Genomic DNA, 21,590 nt, shown 5'->3' with positions numbered 1-21,590 from the left:
TTTCTTTGCAAATCAACACACAAACCACTAAACCATTAAACTGCACCTTAAGTATAGGCGTGCACCCTTTACTAATGAGAATTTTACCAATAAGTGAAAAATGCATGAGAATTTTGGAAAAATACTAAAATATTTTCTATCACAGACAAAACATAGTTAAATTTTACACAATGAGAAACAGAAATAGAATTAATGCAAATACCACCTTGCACAGATGCCACCGTTAACGAATACAAGCTCTTGTACTATAGGCGTGCACCCTTTACATCCACTTCATTGTTGGGAAAGTTTAAAGAGAAAAAATGAAAGGAAGAAAGGGGGAGAAGAAAAAAAAAAAAACACCCACCCCACTTACACATGTGGAGGGTGGCGTTTGTCTTCAATGATAAAGCTTTGAGAAGGCCAAAAGGGTAGAAAGGAAAAGGCTATAAATGAGAAAATTAGAACAGATGGCGGTGAAACTATTTGGTCTGACGCAACAAAACGATTGATAGCAACAAAGAAAAACCTGCATTTTTCTTCTCAACCGGAGTCTATTTGTCCATGCATGACTTCCCACCTGTACGCTTAGGTTAGTGAAGAACGTCCAATGCTCAAAACTCCAATGTGAGGTTCCTGCCTCTTCAGACACCCCAATGAAGATAAATGGCTGCACAAACAAAAACTCTTATCAAAAGTCTAATCATGCAAGAACCCTCATCATCACCAGGAGGAGCAAAATGCACCAAGTTTGCCTCTTAAAGCATCAATTCATTTGGAAAGAGTGCAAAAGCAGGTCAATACATATATGCACTCCGGTTCAGTTTTGCAGACATTTGGTAAGAGTACATTTGTATACTGAAAATGACAGCAATCACGAATGCCAAGACATTTTCATTGGAAACGAGATCAAAGTTTGCTCCAAAATATGAATGCAAATTTTGCACTCAAAGTTGGTCAATGTAAAAAATGTGGATTTCAGTCTTGGGATTTGTGTTTATACCCATCACAACCAAAACCATTACAGTAAGAATACAAAATTTATCAATGCACAATTAAACCAGCTTTGCATTTTCATGAACCATGCATATTTGTACTTGCAGGGAACATATTTGTATCTGCACTCTTCCCAAATGGAGCCCAACTGTTTCATATGATTCAAATAAATATAGGGAGACGTGCTATTTTGCAATGTTGGTCCCCGCTATCCAGGGTCCTGGGATGGTGAATTGGATACAAACCTATGGCATAACAAGAAGGATAAATGGTACTATGTCATAACAAAAAAAAAAAAAAATCAAGGACTAGCTCGGATGTAAAAAGAAAAACAAGGATAGCATGCCATCGGATCCTGAAGTTAAACATTGAAGCAACAAAATTCAATATAAATAAAACCCGAAATGATTGACAGAAAAAAATGCATTTGGAAACATGAAGCATGGCTGTACTGCCAATATGAATTCCATCTACAAGAAACTAATTTACATACCTGATAGGTATTTCCATGCCTCGATCTAGATTTCACTTAAGCCTCTTTTCCTCCCTCTCAGAGATGCCATTGTGCATCTCTTGTGCATCGACCATGCCTCAATCTAGTATACACTGCAACCAGAAACAACCTATTGTGCATCGACCGTGAAAGCTTTGGAACAACAACAACAACAACAAAAGGCAACTCTGAAGAAATAAAAAGAGCTGCATAACATTAACTAAAGCCTCAACATTTAGATCCTGAAGCGGCATCCTCGGGAGAAGAATCCCTAGATGCATGGTTGCGATTGTATTCACAACCTCTTGTTGTACTTATCTTCTTTCTAATTAGTGAATGAATTAATCCTTGTTGCTGATCAAAAAATAGAATCCCTAGATGCATGCCTCCTCATCCTCTTCATCCTCTTCTTCATCTTCATCATAATCATCAATAATGGCAGGCTGGACACTGGGATCCACATCTACACCATTGACCTGGCTCACAAACTGTCCCCGCACACGAGGCCTCCTTTCAGCAAGTCGCTTTCGGTTGGCGTACCTAATCTTCTTATCAAAACACCTGTCTTTCCTCTTCTGCCTAAACTTCATTAATGCTGCTTCCCTTCTTTCAACTCGACTTGTTTTCACTTCACTTGATGATGAACTTCCCATCAACTGCCACATGTGATTTGTGGGTGTTTGACCTTGTTGGAGGCATACACTGAGTGGATGATAATAGGGGAAGGATGCCATAACAGGTAAACGAGAAGGACATTGTGGACATTGTGAAAGATGACTATACTGGTGCAGCATAGGAGAACTAGCATGCTTAGGCAAATCTTGAAGATTCTGTTGGTATAATTGCCCTGATGATGGCACCATGACTTGATTCATCATTCCTGACATATAAAATGGGGCTGGCACACCAGAAACCTCAATTTGAGTTTCATTGCCTGGATGGAAAAATACTTTAGAGCATTGCTCATCCTTTAAATTCCTTTCTTGTGGGAACTCCAGTGCTAAAGGAGTACAAGATCTCTGAGCATAAGTGCAATCAGGGCCATTATCACTGCTTTGACAACCATATCTCCCAGAGCAGTTTTCCCATCCTCCTCTATTTTCATGTCTCGGAGCATCATCACTTACTTGTTTACACCAGAGAGGAAGTTTTTCTCCTCTTGAGTGTACCAATTGAGCAGGATTATCATCTACAGCACCAGCCTTGTGGGAGTTGTTTGTGGCCAAGTTTGACTTGACATAGGTAAAGAAGGCTGAAGACTCACCTACCTTCAGTTCACTTTTCTTTGGAAATGATGAAATTTTCCCTGAAACATTACTTCTTATACTTAGTTTTCTTGAGAGAAAGGATGAAAGATGACTGGAAGTATGGAACCAAGGACTTTATTCTTCGGAGTCTTTTTACCACAAAAATTCTTGCAAGATGATAATTTAGCTCAGATTTAACAGCAAAAGTTGCAGGAAATGCAAAGAAAAAGGAAAGAAATGAAAAGCTATATGTTGCGAAGTAAAGATTAAGAATAATCAGTTCATGAAATTACAAGGGCCAACACCTCATGACATACCATTAGTTTCATTAAGTAAATCAAAATAAAATAGTTTGCATTGCTATCAACCAAACTTAAAGATTATCATTTTATCGTTTTCCCAAATGCTGGTCCCGGCTATCTAGGGCCTTAGGAGGGGAGAACTGGATATTCTCTAAGACTTGAAACCACATTCTCACGTTTGTCAGACCAAGATTTTACCATTGAACCAAGCAATGGTTCCTATCATTACCCCAAATTTCTGAACTTTAAGTATAAAAAACCAGACAGAAAATACAAGCTATTGAAAGTCCTAGAAACAAGAAAGGTTAAAAAACTCAATTGAATAGTATATGGTTCAGAGAGACCAGTAGAAACCTGTTTGGCTGTCAGTTATATCTAGCACATCAGGATGACTACCAGACAAGATATTTGGTGGAGGCTCTGAAGAGGCAGTGGCATTGAACTGAAGAAAACACAAAGATGCACAAAAAAGATACAGTTTAAGCATCATTGGTTGGACATGAAATTAAGAAAAACTAAGACTGTCATGGTTCAGCATACATAAAGGTGAAGACCCTGAAAAGTGCAAAACAGCACCAGTAATTGACAAGAAGTATTTGATCCATAAAGATACCATAGCAAGTTCAAACTTCTGAATAGATCCTGCTCTCTGCAAGATTCCATGAACTTCATAACCCAACTGAGTTAAGAAGATAATATATTGAGACAAATCCACATCACATTCATGCTTTGGGTAGAGACCATGAAGGATCTTCTTTTCTAGGGACCATATGCTAGCCCTGGAGTTAGTTCTGTCAATTTGTATGGGTCTAGCCCAGGTCATGGTAGATCTAGTACAAAACCAAAAACTAAAATGTGTAGGACCACTTCCAAACCAGACCCTATAGGGTCTGTAATAAGAGACTCAGAATTGACTCAATTATCAATCACAACTATCAGGTCTGGCCCTACAAGACCCAATTATAATCAACGGCTCTATTTTTAACCTGCAATTTGGCAATAAACTTACAAATATGTTAAACTGACACATTTGGTAGAGGGTGCTAGTGGGGGAGAGATTAGTAGCTCTAATTTTAAAAATAACATGTACCTTCATAAAATTAGAAGTAGGTTTGTTATGGGTAAACTATTTAATAAGATAATAAAAGAAAAGAGGATGCCTAATGAATGTAAAAAAAAAAAAAAACTATGGTGCCTATATTTAAAAACAAAGGCAATATACAAATCTGTAATAATTATCAAGGATTAAACTCATGAGCCACATACTATGAAACTTTGGTAGAGAATAATTGAGCAAAGGTTATTACATGAAACAAGTATATCAAAGAACCAATTTGGGTTTATGCCTAGGAGATCAACCATGCAAGCTATATTCTTTTTGAGATGATTGATTGAAAAGTTTAGAAGAGAAGAGAGATCAGTAAATGGAGTTCATTAATCTAAAGAAAGCATATGAAACTCCTTAAAGGGATAATATAGTGGGTCTTGGAAAAGAAAGGAATGCCAAATAGGTATGCGGACTTAATTAAGGATATGTATGAGGGTGCAATAACTAACAATAGAACACTTGTGGAGAGACAACAGATTTTACACTTGCAATGGGTCTTCATCAAGGTTCAGCACTTACTTGTTATTCATTTGCACTGATCATAGAATAATTTGATGAATCTGATCATAGAATAATTGACTAAACATAATCAATATGAGGTCCAACAGTGCTTGTTGTTTGTTGATGATATTGTTTTAATTGATGAAACAAATGAAGGATGAAATGAAAAATTAGGTTTAAGGATGAATACCTTGGAAATAATAGGTTTTAAAATAAGGAGCAAAACAAAATATATGCATTGCAAGTTTAATAATAATAGGAGTGAAAATCAGGGACACTAGAATTGGAGAACAAGAGATAACTCAGCATGACCTTTTCCGGTACCTTAGTTCAATAATTCATAACAAGAGATTGAGGATGTCAACCCATTAGAATTAAAACAAGATGGACAAAATGGAAGGGTGCATCTAGAGCCTTACGTGATAGGAAAATACCACTTGGATTAAAGTGGAAATTCTATAAAACAGTTATAAGGCCAACAATGCTTTATGGAGCAGAGTGTTGGGCAGTCAAGAAGCAAAATGTCCAAAAAATGAGTGTTGAAATGCACATGCTGAGATGGATGAGTGGAAAAACTAGAAAGGATAAGATCAGAAATGAAGTCATTCATAGGAACCTAGGAGTAGCTTCAATAGGTGACAAAATGAGAGAAAGTAGACTTAGATGGTCCGGTCACGGGCATAGAAGACTACCTACAGGACCCATAAGGAAAAGCAATTATTTACAAGTTGATGGGGCTAAGGGGGCCAGGGGCAGACTAAAACAGACATGGTTCAAAGTAGTAACAAATTATTTAAGAGCTCATAACTTAACAATGGACATGGCATTAAAAAGAATGGAATGGTTAAAAAGGATTCATTAGCCGAACCCATATGATCAGTTTGGATCTTAATTGGTACAGAACAACCAAAACTAATCACAGAACCAATTATAATCAGGACAAATAATGCAGACCCAGACCTTAAATAATTAGGTTAGTACAGTTGGGTTCTCTTGGATCTACCCAGCCCATTGGCAGTACTACACAAAGTTGCCATAATAGCCTTAGATCCATTATAACGATGAAGGATTTCTGAAGCATGGTGAACATGCTTAACAATCATGATTGAATGATTGATGGACTGGAATTCACATGGCACTAAAAAAGACTTCTAATGAGACTGCTGCATGGGGACATTTTAGCAATGAGACATGCCCATAATTTTTTCCCCTTACTCCAAGACAAACTAAAGAAACAGCTGCTATGATCAGGATGCATAGGAAAACTGAAGCTGGAAAAGTCTAACAGAATTGCAATTCAGTGGTAAAATGGAGTCACATAAATTGCTAGCTTGGAATAGTACTTACATCATCTTCCAGCTGATTTGACACACTCATTTCAGGAAGGGGAGTCCTCTTTGACTTGTCATCAGTGTCATCTGAGAATAGAGTTGTGCTATTTGTATTTACATCACTTGGGTCCGATCCTACTAAATCAAAATCATAGTTCAGAATGTTCTTCTCTGCCAGACCAAGCTGCAAACCCAAATCGGTATGGCAATTAATCCTTTGCATAAATATGAAATAACTATCAATTAGACTCTGAGGAAGGTCACTAGTCTACACATGGAACACATTCAGTGAGGTGGCATTTTCAGCTAATAGACCCTGTAATTATTAGTTCTCACATTGTTTTCTTTTTCCTGCAGTTCCTCATAATGGATGACTCAAGGAATACAATAAATCATGTCCTTCAATCAATCGAAAAAATGGTAACCAGAATGTTACAATCTATTGCAGTACTAATATTTAGCACAGAAGATCTCTTAATAATGAAAGGTGGCCCAGATCTCTGCATGTGCTCAATATTTACAAGTATGCTGTTGATAGGAAAAAACATTGAATCCATTTTTAAACAACATATAACTAGCAAATTTAGCAATGGCTAAGAACTAAGGTTCAAAATATCGATACGCCTGATACGCCGGTAGGGGTGCGTCGGGCCATATCGGTACTTTGTTTTATACTTTTTTTTATTTTTTTTCAAAACCGGTTCAGGGGGCCGGTTTAAGGCTCTCCACCCCCCTGAACTGGTCAGAATTCCAATACACCCCCTGTAGGGGCGTATCGGGGAGCCCCCAAAATGATACGTATCGGCCAATACAGGCCGATACGTGTCAATACATTGAACCTTGCTAAGAACCAATAATGGCATATATGACTCGGGTACAGTGTTCAAACCATGTGCCTTCTTCTCCACATGTGAGTCCACAAGTTTAGTAGTTCATTAGTACGTAATGGTTTCACAAGATAGTCAGCTGCTCCAAGCCTTAAGCACTTGACAACAATTGAAACCTCATCTTGGGTAGACATCACTGAGCAGGAAAAAAAAAACAGAAAACACCAAAGATGATAAAATTGAAGTGGGAAATGTGGGAACTGACACTTGCTGATAAAAATATATATATATGGGAACTGACACAACAAGGAAAGCTTACTGATGATGGGAATACGCTGTAACTTGTTGTCCCGCATAATGTACTTCAACATCTTCAAGCCTTTGGCTATTGGAAAATCAACTTCAGAAAGAATGATATCTATATCAGGCCCCTCTGCATTCAGTGCATCAATGACCTGCCTCGGTGACCTCACTGAAGTTACTGTAAGGTAATGGATAGCCAGTCAGTACACAAATGTTCAATCACCTCCACATGCAGGTTCAAGTATATTAAGCAAGAGATGCTAACAACATTGGGATCTGGCTAGACCTCTTCACAGGCTGGGCTTCAGGCTCGGCCATGAACATTTTACACTACCTTGAGCTCAGGCTCTGGCTTCAGGCCAGGCCCATTCATATTTTGGCAAAAGTCAACCCAAGTTCAGCCTATGAATAGGTCTAGTTCTGGCATACTGTGCAAGTTTAGCTTCCATCCATTATAATTTTCCCTGAGGATGCACAAGCTTCTCACCAGAGTTTAAGGGTTTACTTGTATAAAGCACCGAATTAGCAATAGGGAATCAGGAAAAGCCAAGAAAAGAAAACTGTTCCTTAAATATAGGGATTCCAGTTGTTTTCTGATTTTTTTTCTCAGCACAGTTGTCTACTCCAATCGAAAGAGATAAAACCACTTCAATGAGGTAATCTCTTACAATTTTCGTCCATCCTTTGGGTTGGATATTTTCAAGCTTCAATAATCACTTAATTTAGTAGATAACTCATGACAATAGACATATATTGTGATCAAAACCATCTTTACCAAAATAATATTGCCACCGTATTCTAAACCTATTATATGCAAATTCCTAAAATGGTCATAAAATAGGAAATTCTCCAATACATAGACACGAACTCGTTCCATTCAAAAAGAAAGAACAGAACAGAAAGGAAAAGAAATAAAAAGTAAAAGAAAAAAAGGTAATTTTAGTACAAAGTTCAAGCTGATATGAAGAAACTCCAGCGTACAAAGGATGAATATACCTTGGTAGGAACACTTGCACAGAAGTGTGAAAACTCCTTCAGAGCTCTTAGCGTCATTGTCACACAAAAGAATCCTTACTTTGCTGCGGTCGAGAAAGGGGTTCTGATTATTGTAATTACCACCACCATCTTTTCTCAGAATATTAACCCCCTCCTTGCATTCCATGGCAACGTAATTCGATGGAGGCTACGGTAACCAAATGCTCTCATTACCAATTTATCACCATCATAATCTAAGGGGCATCCGTATCTCCAAAATTATAGCAGTCCTCCAAATGGCATTACCACCGGTCTCCGCCAATCAGACTAGAGCCAGATGAAGAAGGACCTCATTAAATCATTTCATCCAGAGATCTGTCTCCCTACTCCGTTAATCTGAAGAGGCTACGGTTTCTTCATCCTCCACTGTGTCAATCGCGACGAGGTCTCCATTAGCAGCAGGTTGAAGAGGGAGATTTGGCTTTTCAATCAAGTGTGAGTCCCTCAAAATCAAAAGCCTAATTTTTGCAGAAGCAAAGTGAGAATGGAATAATTGTTACTTACAATTGTTAATGTTATTATAAAGTATAAACAAAGACAGCTAGTGGTGCATGCTATCTCTTTTATCCAAAAACAGCAAAGAGGAACAATAATAAATATTATCTGATGTCTGTAAAAGATATAACACAACCACCTGTTCACAACATTTGTAAATCCACTAAAAAATTTCTACAAAAAAAAAGACTAAAACTTTTTTACTTTTTTTCTTGTTCTGAATTGACTAAACATTTTAGCTTCTAAAACAATTGTTTAGCGAAAAACGAAAAACGAAAAAAAAAAAAAAGATAATAAATAGCAATGTAATCAGACTTGAGAAGGTTAAGGGCAGGAGGCCAAACCTCTGGTGAAAATGAAGCATCCAAGGAGTGGAAGGGAGGCTCACGTTAGCTTCTTCATCATCAGCAAGACAGGCAGGCAAGTCAATGTAGGATGGGAAAGTGCAGTCGTCGGCGGTCGAAGCAGAATGTAAGGACGACGGGCAAGAAAGAAAGATTTGAAAATTCTAACATCTAGTCTTAATCTTAACTTTATGTCTGTTTGTTGGAATTATAATATGTTATATTAATATTAGTATTTATTTAATTAAATTAGTAGTATGTTTATTTTATGAAAGCCTGGGCCGACTTCGCCGGTTGCTGGAATTGTGTGTTTGAGCTGTTGGGTGTTAGCAGGAGCGACGGTTTCAGGGGTTGGGAAGCAGGGAGAAGTGGTGGCGACGGTGGTGAAGTGTGCGGACTGCAGAGGCAGAGGCGACCGGGAAAGAAAGAGAAGAGAAAACAAAGAAGTTTTGTTCTACTTTGTATAGACGCGAACGTAACAGAATGTTGGTCAGCTTCAGCCGAGTGAGTAGCGATAGAGATGAGGCCACGTCAAACATTTGAAAATCCCAAAATCAGTGCAGTGTCGACTGTCGTGGTGGCAGTGAGTGATAGATAGGCATAACACACAAGCCGGAAGGAGATCCAACTTGTGGTAGTGGTGGTGGTGGGGAGGCTAGACCTGGTCTGCTGGTCACGGGCCGGCCCGGGTTTTACCTCTACATTAACGCTCAGGCCCGAGCCCGACCCCGCCTGGAACTGAGCCCGGTCAGAAATTTGGAAAAATATTTTTTTCTTTTTTATTTAATTATAAACTATTTTATTTATATTAAAAGATCTCAAAACCTAAAAATAATGAAAGATCTCACTATTATTTGAAAAAATAAAAATATTATACATATATATATATATTTTTTTTTTGTTTTATTATATAGTACATTATTAAATCGGGCTCGGTTAGCCTAATATTTTAGTCCCGAGCCCATGTTCATAGGCCTGAAATCCTATCCAGGCTTGAGTTAGATCAGGCAGCCCATTGGGCTACCCGGCCCATGAATAAGTCTAGTGGAGGCCTTTGACCCTTTGAAACATGTACATGCTTTTGCTCGTATCAATTTTATAAGAGGATGATGATAACTATAATATGTTTCTAAACTTTTATACAATTTTTTTGTACTTTATTTGTATAAAAATAATTTTTACTTAGACAAATTACACCAGTACTTTGGGAAAAGTAGTATTAAAACTTTAAAACGTGCAGTACTTGAACTCCTAAAAATTGCCAATTTAATATTCATCCTTAGTAGTTGTTCACTTATTTGTATCATGAGATGATATGTGTTATTTAATTTTTTTAAATTGTCAAAATTGCCCATTTTAAGATTTTTTGAGACCATTTCACTTTTGGTTGTCTTCTCCAACAATGGTCTAAACCTCTTTTGTTATGGATTGAATAATTAAAAAAATTTTACAACAATAATGGTCTAAATCCATCTTCTCTGCTGATATTTTTCCAGGTAGTTTCTCCAAAGGTTATAGGACATAAAGTGAACATTGGTGCCCAATTGTAGTGAAAAGGGATTTAAGCAAGGATATTTTGGCCATTTCATAATTATGTTTCTCTCGCCTATTTAAAATTTGAAGGGTTTTGTGTCCTTTCACATGCCATCTAATGTCGGTTAATGATTTTGGAATAAACTAGCAGTTCTTGAGAGTTTAGGTATCGTAATGGCACATTTTGAGGTCCTGGCCCTAAAATGAGACTAGCCCCAAAGTACATGTTACTAATATGCAATTTACCCTTTTATTTATCACATTTGTTTTTGTTTAACATGATGGATATACTATATTAGAAATGTGTCCAAATGTTATCTACAAAATTTTTTATTTAATTTAATTTTTATTATTTAATTATGACATCAAGGGTTGGCATATATGACCTAAAAGGTTGAATTATTGACTTGCCACCAAATAGGAAAATAATTCTATTTGCGGGTTGGTTTTAAATTTTGTATCTTATTTCTATTGTCAATAAAAGCAATTTTTCTTCATTACACATCCTTTTATTTATTATGATTAATATAAAATATTGAAGATGTGTCCAAATTTTTTCTACTAAATTTATGTTTTTTTATTATTTAATTTTGATATTAAAGATTGACACATTTGACCTCAAAGGTTGAACTATTGACCTACCATCAAGTAGGAAAAAATCCACTTTTGGATTAATTTTAAATTTTGTATTCCATTTCCATCATTAATAAAAACAATTCTTATTGATCATACTTATTTTTTTTTGAATATGATGACTACAAAATATTTGAAATGTGCTCAAATGTTTTTACAAAAATTTTGTATTTTTTCAGATCTCTTTGTGTTTTTTTTTTAATTTAAGCTAGATGTTGAGTTGCTTACCACCTCTTAGACAAAAGAATGGTTTAGTTATTGGGCAATTTGAAAAGACATAAGTTTTATAGGATCTAATTTATTGGTGAGGAAAAATGCTTAAATATATGATTCAATGAGAGAGAATGAGAATTAATACTTTAAATATAAGTGTTAATGTAGAAAAATTAAATGAAATGAAAAATAGTAGTTTAAATTATTGCCCTCACAATTAGAGAAGGTCTAAAAATCAATAATAACGATATTTTAGTCAAATAAAAGTTCTAAACTCTTATTTGTATTTTTAATGGTAATATAGATGTATATAAAATTCCTCACCTCACCTTGTCATTACATTCAAAATGTTTCAAACCCAAAGAACATATTTGATATTTCAATCTTTCTTTCTATATACAGTGATATTAATTAGGATGGTGTTTGGTATCGGTGTAGCTTTTCGAAGAAACGGTGCCAACTCAGCATTGGAGATGCGTTTAACAGAAAAACTCCTAAAAAGTTATTTGGTTGAGCCATTTATCAGATAAACGGCTCTCTGAAAAATCATGTGAATTGTTTATTAAAAAACACCAATTTTGACGTTTTTCATTTTCAAGACTGATTTTTTACTGTTTGGCTTATATGGTGTCTAATGGTGTCTAGTGGCACCTAATGGTGCTGAGGTGTAAAAGAATCGTACAAAATGTTTAAAGCAGATTTTATCTCGTTTTTCAAGACAAAATCATACAAAACGTTTATCTTATAAATGCCATCGATACCAAACAACCTCTAGGTAGTTTGGATTATGACTAATAGTCAGCATTAGTACCAACCAAACAAGTTGCATATCAAAACATTGTTGGCAATTAGATGAAGTGCCACTGTCTCTCTAAACCTTAGAGATTGAAATGACAATAGTACCAAACACAACCAATTTTATTAAACAGGGCACAAATTACCCAAATAAATAAGTTAGGCTTAGTTTGGTAGGGGGTGTTCTACAACGTGGTCGGTTTTGTTTTTAAAAACAGGAACAAATGTCACATTAGCAAAATTATATTATTTTTTACTAATGTGGCATTTGTTCCTACTTTCAAAAATAAAACCAACCATGTTCTAGTAGAATGGGAATCTAATCTTTATAGAGCCCACCTCACATCTATCTTACGGGCACATCCCACTATGTATTGAAAACATCTTTTATGGGATGCGTCTGTGAGATCGGTGTGAGAAATTCTGTGTGATAAGTAGATCCTGACTCGTTCTAGTCATAGACAACCAGAAAAACCCAATTTCCAATTAACTACTGTCAAATCAGTACTAAAAAAATCGACATCTAGATGGATGGAAGTGGGTCGACTTTGGTATGGGTTAAACAGGATGGTTGAGTACTTGAGCTTGGAGCTGTCAGCCTTCACTTATCTATTTATCTTTCTCTAGCTGTCAGTAGTTAATAGTGTAAGGTTGGGGTATGAGCGCTAACCACGTGAATTTTGAAAGGGTGATCCACTGAACCCACGATCTCTTTGTCTAGTAGCTTTTGTGGGTTTCTTGAATAAATGGAATTCGGTATCCATGTCGTATTGTTGTACATAGATAGCGTTGGGGGTGGGCCTCCTAACATTTCAAAAGATACAAAAAAAAGGGATTAATATAGAGAAGGGCGACCATTTTTTTTTTTCTTTTTGGGATGCAAGTACGGGAAAATCCCATAATCACCCTTGGTGAAATTATTATTACTTTTGTTTGTTGCTCTGCATCCGTGATCCGTAGAGTAACTGGCCCATATCCATTTAAATTAGTTTTTGGGCCGTGAAAAAACATATAAAAAGACGAGGGGTTTTGGTGATTTTCTAATTGGGGAGCTGATTTTTTTTGGGATGAGTGGATTGTAAGTCTGCAATTCACCTCAGAAATCTGAAATTGCAGCTTTTCTTAAAACTGTATCATGTCTGTGAATTTGGTATCAATCTATAGATAGGATCATTATGCTGATGGTTTCTCGATACTCCTCTCTAGGGGTTGTATTGGGTCAGATACTGTTCCAAAGGGTAGTCGGGCCTTAAATTGATCCTTCTGAACCAGTTTCAAAAAATAAATAAATAAATAAAACCTAAAAAAATACCGATACAGGCTGATATGCCCTATGTCGATACTTTGAACCTTGATAGAAAGAAAATATGTTACACAAAATGGGGGTATCATACCCTAATAAAAAGTCATCAAAACAAATAAAAGCTAAATCACTAGGAAGGGTACAATGATTGAGAGAAACGACACCACTAAACAAAGAATAAGCCTTATTCATCAGTCAGTCCGCTGCTTAGTTCACTTCCCAGTATACATGTTTGTAGCAAAATCTACCTTTCAATTTCTCTATCTACAAGTAGTTTGGGATTACATTCCTGAGATTCCAAGGAGGAGGGATCAGACCTTTGAGACATTTTATAACGAGATTAGAATCCCCTCAATACTGGTTGAGAACTCGTTGAAGTTCGTAGCTAAATTATGAGTTTCCCATGCTGCCCAAGCCTCGACAACATTAATAGTAGAATTATCCAAGTTATATGCTTTATAATCCAAAACTTTGCCCAAATGGAGTTCAGAAGTCTAATTGTACATACAAACTCCACCCAATATGCTCAAAAGCTTTGGTGCGGCCGATACTGTTATTTTTGTTTTACTCAGGACATTTTTTCTGGTTATGGGCCTAATGCATTTTATCATTGGCATACGACATAATTATTAGTTGTACAGTTTGCTAGGTAACTATTATATTCAGCTGATCTAACTATATGTTTGACATCGATTCTACAGATGCAGCACTGATGTGTGCGTTGGAAGTATAAAAACGGTGCATTTTTTTTGTTTGAAAACATTGCTGTCAGGTAGACATTTCCTAGAGCAACGACAATGTTTTCTATTTGGTACCAATGCTCCAGTAAACGTTTTCAGCACTGGTACCCATTATCTAGTGCCACACCACTACCACCTCATGTATATTGGCAGCAATGAGCTGTAACTCCAGGAAATATCAAATTCAGCGTTGCTCCAAGCCATACCTTCCTGATTTCCAAGGCAACTTAGAGCACCGTTTTTATGGAAAAATGATTCCAAACAAATGTCTATTTCCTAGAACACCGTTTTTCCGACATGGTGCTGATGTGACACCATTTTCTGGAACAACGGCAACAATGCCAAACAGATCCTATGTTTACTTGAAACCTCCTAAATCAGATTGAATTTTGGATGGATGGTTGATTAATTGTTTATTTGACCCTCTTAGCTCCCCTTTGGTGACTCTCCTCGGTTGATTGACTCTGCCCTTGCACTGAACCCGTCTGTTCTAAGAATTGCTAATTTCGTTGATCCAGATTAGACTTGTTCATGGGCCGAGCCGGGCTGGGCTCAGGCCAGGCTTTGACTCTTTATTAATAGAAAAATGTTAGGCCCGAGCCCGATCCTGGCCCGACCAATGGGCCTACAACTTGGGCTCGAGCCCGGCCCTAATAAAAAGCCCGAAGCCCGAGCTCGAGCCCAAAGCCCGACCTAATAAAAGAAATTCAAAATTTTCCCTATTTAAATAGACATTATCTATTTTAATTCAGATGTTTTTTCCCCTATTTAAATGAACAATGGGCCTACAAGTGAATCAACAACCTTCTCAAATCAAAAAATTTATTCAAATAGACATCACATAGGGTTTTTACTTAGGTTTAACTATAGGTCGGGCCGGGCTATTTTGGCAAAACCTGAGCCCAACTCGAATTTTATGTGGGCCGGGCTTTTTGGCCCGAGGTTAAGCCCGCGGACCAAAAAGCCTATTCAAACCCATCCGGGGGTTAGGCCGGGCCGGCCCATCGGGCCACCCGACCAATGAACAGGTCTAATCCAGACTCACATGAATGAATGGATGGTCCAACGACTAAAAGATTTTCTGGGACATTTTATGATGACGATGATATGTACCATCCCACTCCCAATTGTCAATTATGAGTTGAGTCGAAGGACATTCTTGTGTGGCAACATTCAAATTCGGGTGTTCTCTCAACGGCTATGGCATATAGATTCCTTTCCCAACAAGAGCCCTCTTCCTCTTCATCCTATTATGCTTTTGGTAATACCTCTTGGAAGCATTTGGGATTTCCTATTCACTTTTTTTACCTACTTTCTATCCACAATGAATTGGAGCCACACATCTCTATTTTGAATTGAAAAATTTGGGTTTTCTTGAAAAGTATTTTGAAAAATCAAATTCCTCCCTCCCAAGGTTCATATGTTCCTTTGGAGATGTATTGTTGGTGCTCTTCCTTGGGCGAAGAATTTCTCTTATCATTCACACCGAGTCAGTCCCTTTCCAGTGTGATGTCATTAGAAGAGTTTGGATTGCCTCCTCTTTGTCGATTCGTGTGGATTGGTTGTATCATTGGTTTCAGCTTGATAATCCTACATCCTACTCCCTCTCCTTGGAGGATTAGACACCTTATTGAAGATTGCAAGCTCATGCTCGATTCCCTCATAACTTGGTGAATTGGACCCCTAGCGATGCTAATACAGTCGCTCATAAGTTGGTTAAGCATGTTTTAGGTATTCAGAACAGTTTTACTTGACGCCTGTTTGGCGCATTTTTCTGCGTGGTCTTTCAGTTGTTTATAAGTTGGGAAGACCGAAAATCGGTCTATTGTCATTGACACACGAAAGATCTAGCCATCAAAAAATGGGATGCTGAAAAGACACGAAAAGCCCATTTTGGGTTGATTTCGGGAAACTCTAAATGAATCTTCTCATGTCTTTCGCATTTTAATCTCGCACGAAAAGACCCGAAACGATGCATAGAAAAATACGCGTTTATCAAATGGTCTTCGGGCTGTCCAAATCTTATGTCAAAAGCTCAATACGTCTTTTAACTATCAGAGCTACAAAAAATTCTTCTCAAAAAGAATTGTCAAACGGGCCCTTGATCTTTTGCGCCATCTTTTCTTGATGAAACTCTAAGTAATTGTTCTGCCGAGCTTTCTTCTTAATGATATTCGTCTGTCCAACTTGACAGGCGTTTTGCCTAAAAAAATATTGTATTTTGGATCATATTTCATTCTTTGGATTTTTTGAAAATGGAATGGATTTGGATGGGACTGGACCCAACACAATCATAGGTCTACATGTCAAGTATGAGATCATAAAATGAATTGCGGATTGTATTGCAACAAAATCCTTACCCACTGTTTTTGGTCCTACCCATCTGGGGTCTCTTGGGAGGATTGGATTGGAATTGGATACGGTTTTAACACCTCTCTGCGTTTTTTTTCTTTTTCTTTCTTTTTTTTTTGGCACTAAGTGGCCACTTTCAAATTTGGTCCTTTATTCTTCTTACTCTTAACAGGTCAAGATTGTATCATTACTTCATTACATCAAGTAATAGTCGCCACTCAATATTCGGACCGGATTGAATGGTCGGACCGAAAAAAACGGACCAGTTTTGTTTTTCTTTAAAACCGTTTTTTCCCCTAAAATCGTTGATTTTGATCAGCAAACCACTGAATCAGCTAGTTAACTGTTTGAATGGCTTTGACCGTTTTTCAATTTTTTTTTTAAATTTTAAATTTTTTTTGTCAAAACAGACTGGCCGTTCGAATTGAATGGTCGGACCGTTCGAACCGATAACCAGACTCCTGACCGGTTCGGTTTTTAAAAACCATGCAATATACATCATGCGGCCACAAAAATAGACATTTATTTTAGAAGAGGTATTCACCAATGTATATAATTTTCATTTTTTAAGTAAAAATAATTGCCACTTCAGAAAAAAAAAATGCATGAAATTTGCTGACGTGGCAATTTTTTGATATAGAAAACAAAATCATTCACATTTTGGCAAATATCTCCTCAAGATTTGCCTTTGGAAAAATTTTGGTCCAACATTGAAAATAGAACACCAATTATGCATTGTTACATAGTGAGATCCTAATAAGCTTTTGATCGAGGAGGCCCATCCAACGAAATCCAAATCATTCTTTCACATGTCGTAGCTCCAATGGTCCAACTGATTTTTTTATTTTTATTTTGTTATGTTTATCTAAGATCTTTTCTGCTTCTATTTAATTTTCTATCAAAACATCAAACCTAGCCTCAGCATAGCTGAATTCTCCAATTCATAAAATTTCAGTTATATTTCCTGTGTTCTGCCAAAACTTTTGTTTCCACCTCTAGAAGATATCAGTTAGACTAACTTAAATTGATGCTGTATTTGTTTTGATGGAAAATAAGAAAAAAATAGAAAGTAGTAGGAAAGTTCTTAAGGCTCAGTTTGGGAAGGGTGCAAATACAAATATGCACAAGTTCAATTGTGCAAATATAGGTTTTGAAATATAAAATACAAAGCTAGTTTTTCACTGTACATATTTATATTTACATACACTCTTTAGGCTCAGTTTGTTTGTAGTGAATTTTCATTTGCATTGGCGTAAATGCATGGGAAGAGATAGACTGCAAATTCTGGTTTATTTTAGCATCAAATTCAGCTGTCTTATTTGTTTGTAAGAAGTAAAGTGACGTAGTCCTTACCTTTTATGAAAGAGCATGGAGATGGGAATTAGGAGGGTTATTTGTTTGGGAGTGAGATAGGATAAAAGAAGATGTGATCCTCATCACTTTATATGAGACAGTATTAATAAGGTATAAGGATGGTGGTACAAATTTTGCATTTATTTTGAGATGCAAAATTTGCATTGGCATTTTGAATCGAATAGAAGTGCAAATCATAATTAAAACAAAATGGATGCAGAATTGAACCGAGTGCAAAATATGCATCTACTTCATATTTGCACTACAAACAAATAGATCCTATGTGGAATATTAGTAAAATTGTTAAGAATTTTCCCCTGACTTTCTACTCCTTGTTTTCTATCCAACCAAACATATAGGCTAAATCAGGCTGCAGAATCGTCTCAATGTCCTGCCTTATGTGGGTCGGACTTCGGAGGGCATCCGTCCTATTCCACAAGACATGAGGTAGAAATCGATCCCAACCCCATCAAGTGGCGATGGGCTACAAACGAAGTTGTTTAAATATGGAACACTTGTGTGTTCACTCTTGATAGCTCCCATATTGACATGATATTGCTCGGGCCAATAGATCATCCCCTAACTGGCTAATAAAGGATTTGGAGCAAATTAGTAGGGGGGCGCAATTTGGGTTGGCTCGAATTAAAATTTGAGACAGTTATGGGTTCGAGTTTTGAATTGGGCCCATGACAAAATCTCAACCCTAATCCATCCAAGTTGCACCCCAGCAAATTAGTAAATTTTGTTAATATAGTAGGTATTTTCATTTTAAAAATAAAACCATTCACATTCACAATGTAGAATAGATCTGATTTTCCAATACCTTGAAATGGTTGATCCCTTTATTAATTCGACCAAGTTGATGTTAGACTAACAATTAGTGCTTTGATTTTCAAAGATAATCACTCTTATTTTTCTTATATATTCATTGAGTGACAGGTGCAGGTGCATATATAAAATTGAAATGGACTGAAGCTTTGGGTTTGGGTGGTCATCTGGATGTGAAGAGTGAGCGAGTGAATAACAAAACTCATTACTCCTTTTTCCTCATTGTTTGTAATTTGGTGTTGACCACGTCTTATCACACTATGAGTGAAGCAGCAAAGTGCTGGACCAGTGTCAGGTAAAGACCCGGCATATGAGGGTCCCATTCTCCGCCATTCAAGGGACGTTTATGATGCTCTACTGAGGTCGCTCCGGTCAAAGTGAGTTCTTGCTTCACTCCGGCCCCTTTGTTCCTGCTGTGTGCTGATTGCCTTCTTCCCCCCCTTTTCTTTTTTTCCTTCTTGCAACATTATTCTGTTTCCTCTTCCTTTCCCAAACAACCTGTTGCAGACTAACTTATAAAGGTAACTAGGTTTCTCCCAGATTCCTCATTCTAGCTAGGTCTTCCTCAACTCTCTTTCCTTCTGGTTCAGGAGGTAGGAGCATGGGATGTTGAAGGACTTCTTTGCTCAGTTTTATTCCGCATCTTAGCTTCCTTCTAAACAACTACTTGACTGTTCTGTGCAGTGTTTGTCTTAAATGTGGAAAGCGCCGAGTAATGACTAATGATTGTTCTTCATCCCAAGCGACCCGACTGCTGGACCTCTCCTAGTAAATCATCAACCAGTACATAAGAAGCTACCATGGCTGAACAGGTGTTAGTTTTTTGTCTTCACTTCTCTTTTGGAGTTTTCCTTCTTTTCATCTCTTCTCCCATTCTTCTTCTTCTTCTTCCTCCTTAACATTATATCAATTGATGTCTCAGGACGATGGATGGCCTTTGGGGTTGCAGCCACCAAATGTCAGAACCGGGCTGATCAGAAACCGTGATTTGTCTGGATCATTTTCATTAAACACTTTGCTCACTGATTCTCCAAGCTCCTCCACGGATTCTTCATCAGGCTTGGACACTGAGGTAATTAGGTAAAACATAACTTAATTACAGTAAGATATATATGCTCATTGTACTGCAGGTGATTAGGTAAAGCTCTAAAATTTAGATGATGAATATGGCAGAATATATTATGCTCAATTGCTCAGTGAAGAAAAAACTGTGACTACGAATTATCTATTATCACTTTAACAACTTTATCAGACGAATGCATCTTCTTCTATCTGCTTTTTCTCTTTTTCTTTGATTTCCCTTCCATTAAAAAATTTTAGGTCAAGGATCCCTTAATTAGTCTCCCCCACCTCTCTCTCTCTCTCTCTCTGTTTGTTTGTTTGTTTTTTTATGGAAGGAATAGAACATTGAGATCTCTTCACTCTTAAGTCGTCATGCCAGGAAATTATGATATTACAGTGTACAAATTAAAACAAACAGTTATGATTATCAAGTAACTGGTTGGGGTAATTCATGAACCTAGGAGGCTAGAACCATCTGCCCTGCAACCATAACCAATGCAACCAATGTGGGAGTGGGAACTAAAACCGACCTAACAATTTAAGTAAGTAGTTATTAATTAAAGTTTCTGCTTGTTTCAGTCGACTGGATCCTTCTTCCATGAAAGAAGAATCACACTCGGGAGCCTTATTGGCATCTCAAACATTCTAGAGCTCTCGAGAAGATCGGTTAGGGGAAGAAGAGCAGAGGTCTTGAGAGGCAAGAAGAATTACAGGTCCAAGATGATCTGGTTATTTTCTCTGTGCACAAAAGATAACGCGGATGATGTAGATAATATGAACAATGGACCATCGCTCGGACATTTTCTCGAAGTGGAGAGGAGAGCTTCTAGCGGTTACAGGAGGAATCACGGCAGCCCTGGCTTTTATGAGCCTGAAGAGTTTGGCCAGCAGTCAATGAATGCTTCTGATGATTCTTCAAATCCGTTATTCATTAACGGCAGAGTAGCCCCCCCTCGGTCAACTCCATGGTTTGGTTCAGACGTTGGAAGGAGATCAGGTGGAGGCTCGAATCATGAGAATGGTGGTTGTGGAGTTTCACTGTTGTTATTATGCATGTGTGGACAACCCACCAACTGAGGCGCCATTTTTCACCTTCAGAAAACTTCATTTTACGCCCTTTTGTTTTTCTTTGGATCGAAGAATAAAAATTTATGTTGGAATGAAGTTTATCTGATTCACCTATATTAGGACTTACCAAGAAATTCTTAATGCATGGCAGATGATGGTGTTCTTCGTTCAACAGTCTGAAGTGAGTCCACTCTTTCCGATTGAAGAAGCAGAAATAAAGTGTATATCGGAAGGAAGTAAAACAGTCCCACGTAAAAAGTATTGGGTAATATTGCCAAAAAGATTCTCCTCTCCTGTCTGTCCTTTTCTTCGTCAAAAATTAAGTTGGTTGAATTAGGTACTCGTGTAAAGTTTTATGGGGATTTGAGTAATTCAATTTTTTGGTAAACTGATTTGAATATTTAATTCCCCGGTTCCCCTCCCAAATCCAAAATATATTTTAATAGAATCACGATTCAGCACCCATAACAAGAATTCTGCCCGGCCAGTCTCTACTCTCTACTCATCCAAGAGATGTAATGAGCTTTTTGCATTAAGATCTTGATAGGCTAAAGACATTTTAGTTAAGATGTGTCTTTCTTTATGTGAAGACAAGTTGAAAAAAAAACAAAACCAAAAAGCTTTATTTGGAACTTCTGCAAATTGCCTAAGAGGGGTTTTGCACATTCGATGTAACATCTTTTGACGGTTAAATCTTTCCCCCCAAAAAAAAATAAAAACACAAACTATTGGATTTTCAGTTTTTTATT

General features: G+C 37.2%; 2 protein-coding genes across 4 annotated transcripts; one reads left to right on the top strand and one right to left on the bottom strand.

Moving 5' to 3' along the window:
• Positions 1 to 117: 117 nt before the first annotated feature.
• Positions 118 to 9,562, bottom strand: LOC104593812 (two-component response regulator-like APRR1). 2 transcript variants are annotated; one of them, XM_010253827.3, is made up of 8 exons: positions 8,962 to 9,562; positions 8,084 to 8,580; positions 7,104 to 7,265; positions 6,847 to 6,980; positions 5,974 to 6,141; positions 3,372 to 3,459; positions 1,469 to 2,774; positions 118 to 649 (listed from the first exon to the last, which is right to left on the bottom strand). In XM_010253827.3, the coding sequence occupies exons 2-7, from the start codon at positions 8,247 to 8,249 to the stop codon at positions 1,843 to 1,845; spliced, it is 1,650 nt and encodes a 549-aa protein (XP_010252129.1). In that variant the 5' UTR covers positions 8,250 to 8,580; positions 8,962 to 9,562; the 3' UTR covers positions 118 to 649; positions 1,469 to 1,842. The 2 variants fall into 2 exon arrangements, with proteins under 2 accessions (XP_010252129.1, XP_088745266.1); XM_088889140.1 differs by having other exon boundaries at positions 8,084 to 8,488.
• A 9,506-nt stretch (positions 9,563 to 19,068) lies between these two features.
• LOC104593813 (uncharacterized) lies at positions 19,069 to 21,303 on the top strand. Of its 2 annotated transcripts, none has more exons than XM_010253829.2 (4): positions 19,069 to 19,304; positions 19,396 to 19,523; positions 19,634 to 19,783; positions 20,353 to 21,303. In XM_010253829.2, exons 2-4 carry the CDS (start codon positions 19,512 to 19,514, stop codon positions 20,848 to 20,850), a joined length of 660 nt encoding a protein of 219 aa, XP_010252131.1. In that variant the 5' UTR covers positions 19,069 to 19,304; positions 19,396 to 19,511; the 3' UTR covers positions 20,851 to 21,303. The 2 variants fall into 2 exon arrangements, with proteins under 2 accessions (XP_010252131.1, XP_010252130.1); XM_010253828.3 differs by having other exon boundaries at positions 19,070 to 19,232.
• Positions 21,304 to 21,590: the final 287 nt, after the last annotated feature.

The sequence above is a fragment of the Nelumbo nucifera genome, chromosome 5, assembly GCF_055504915.1.
Source record: "Nelumbo nucifera cultivar China Antique chromosome 5, China Antique-T2T, whole genome shotgun sequence".
Classification (NCBI taxonomy): domain Eukaryota; kingdom Viridiplantae; phylum Streptophyta; class Magnoliopsida; order Proteales; family Nelumbonaceae; genus Nelumbo; species Nelumbo nucifera.
Note: the sequence above shows the minus strand (reverse complement) of the source record. Positions and strands in the feature narration are given on the sequence as shown.

Coding starts and splice junctions, on each gene's coding strand:
- LOC104593812 (XM_010253827.3), bottom strand. CDS start 8,249: ATGGAATGCAAGGAGGGGGTTAATATTCTGAGAAAAGATGGTGGTGGT. Junction 7,266..8,083: donor GTGCAAGTGTTCCTACCAAG/GTATATTCATCC, acceptor ATTACCTTACAG/TAACTTCAGTGAGGTCACCG. Junction 6,142..6,846: donor TGTGGAGAAGAAGGCACATG/GTTTGAACACTG, acceptor TTGGGTTTGCAG/CTTGGTCTGGCAGAGAAGAA.
- LOC104593813 (XM_010253829.2), top strand. Junction 19,784..20,352: donor CATCAGGCTTGGACACTGAG/GTAATTAGGTAA, acceptor TGCTTGTTTCAG/TCGACTGGATCCTTCTTCCA.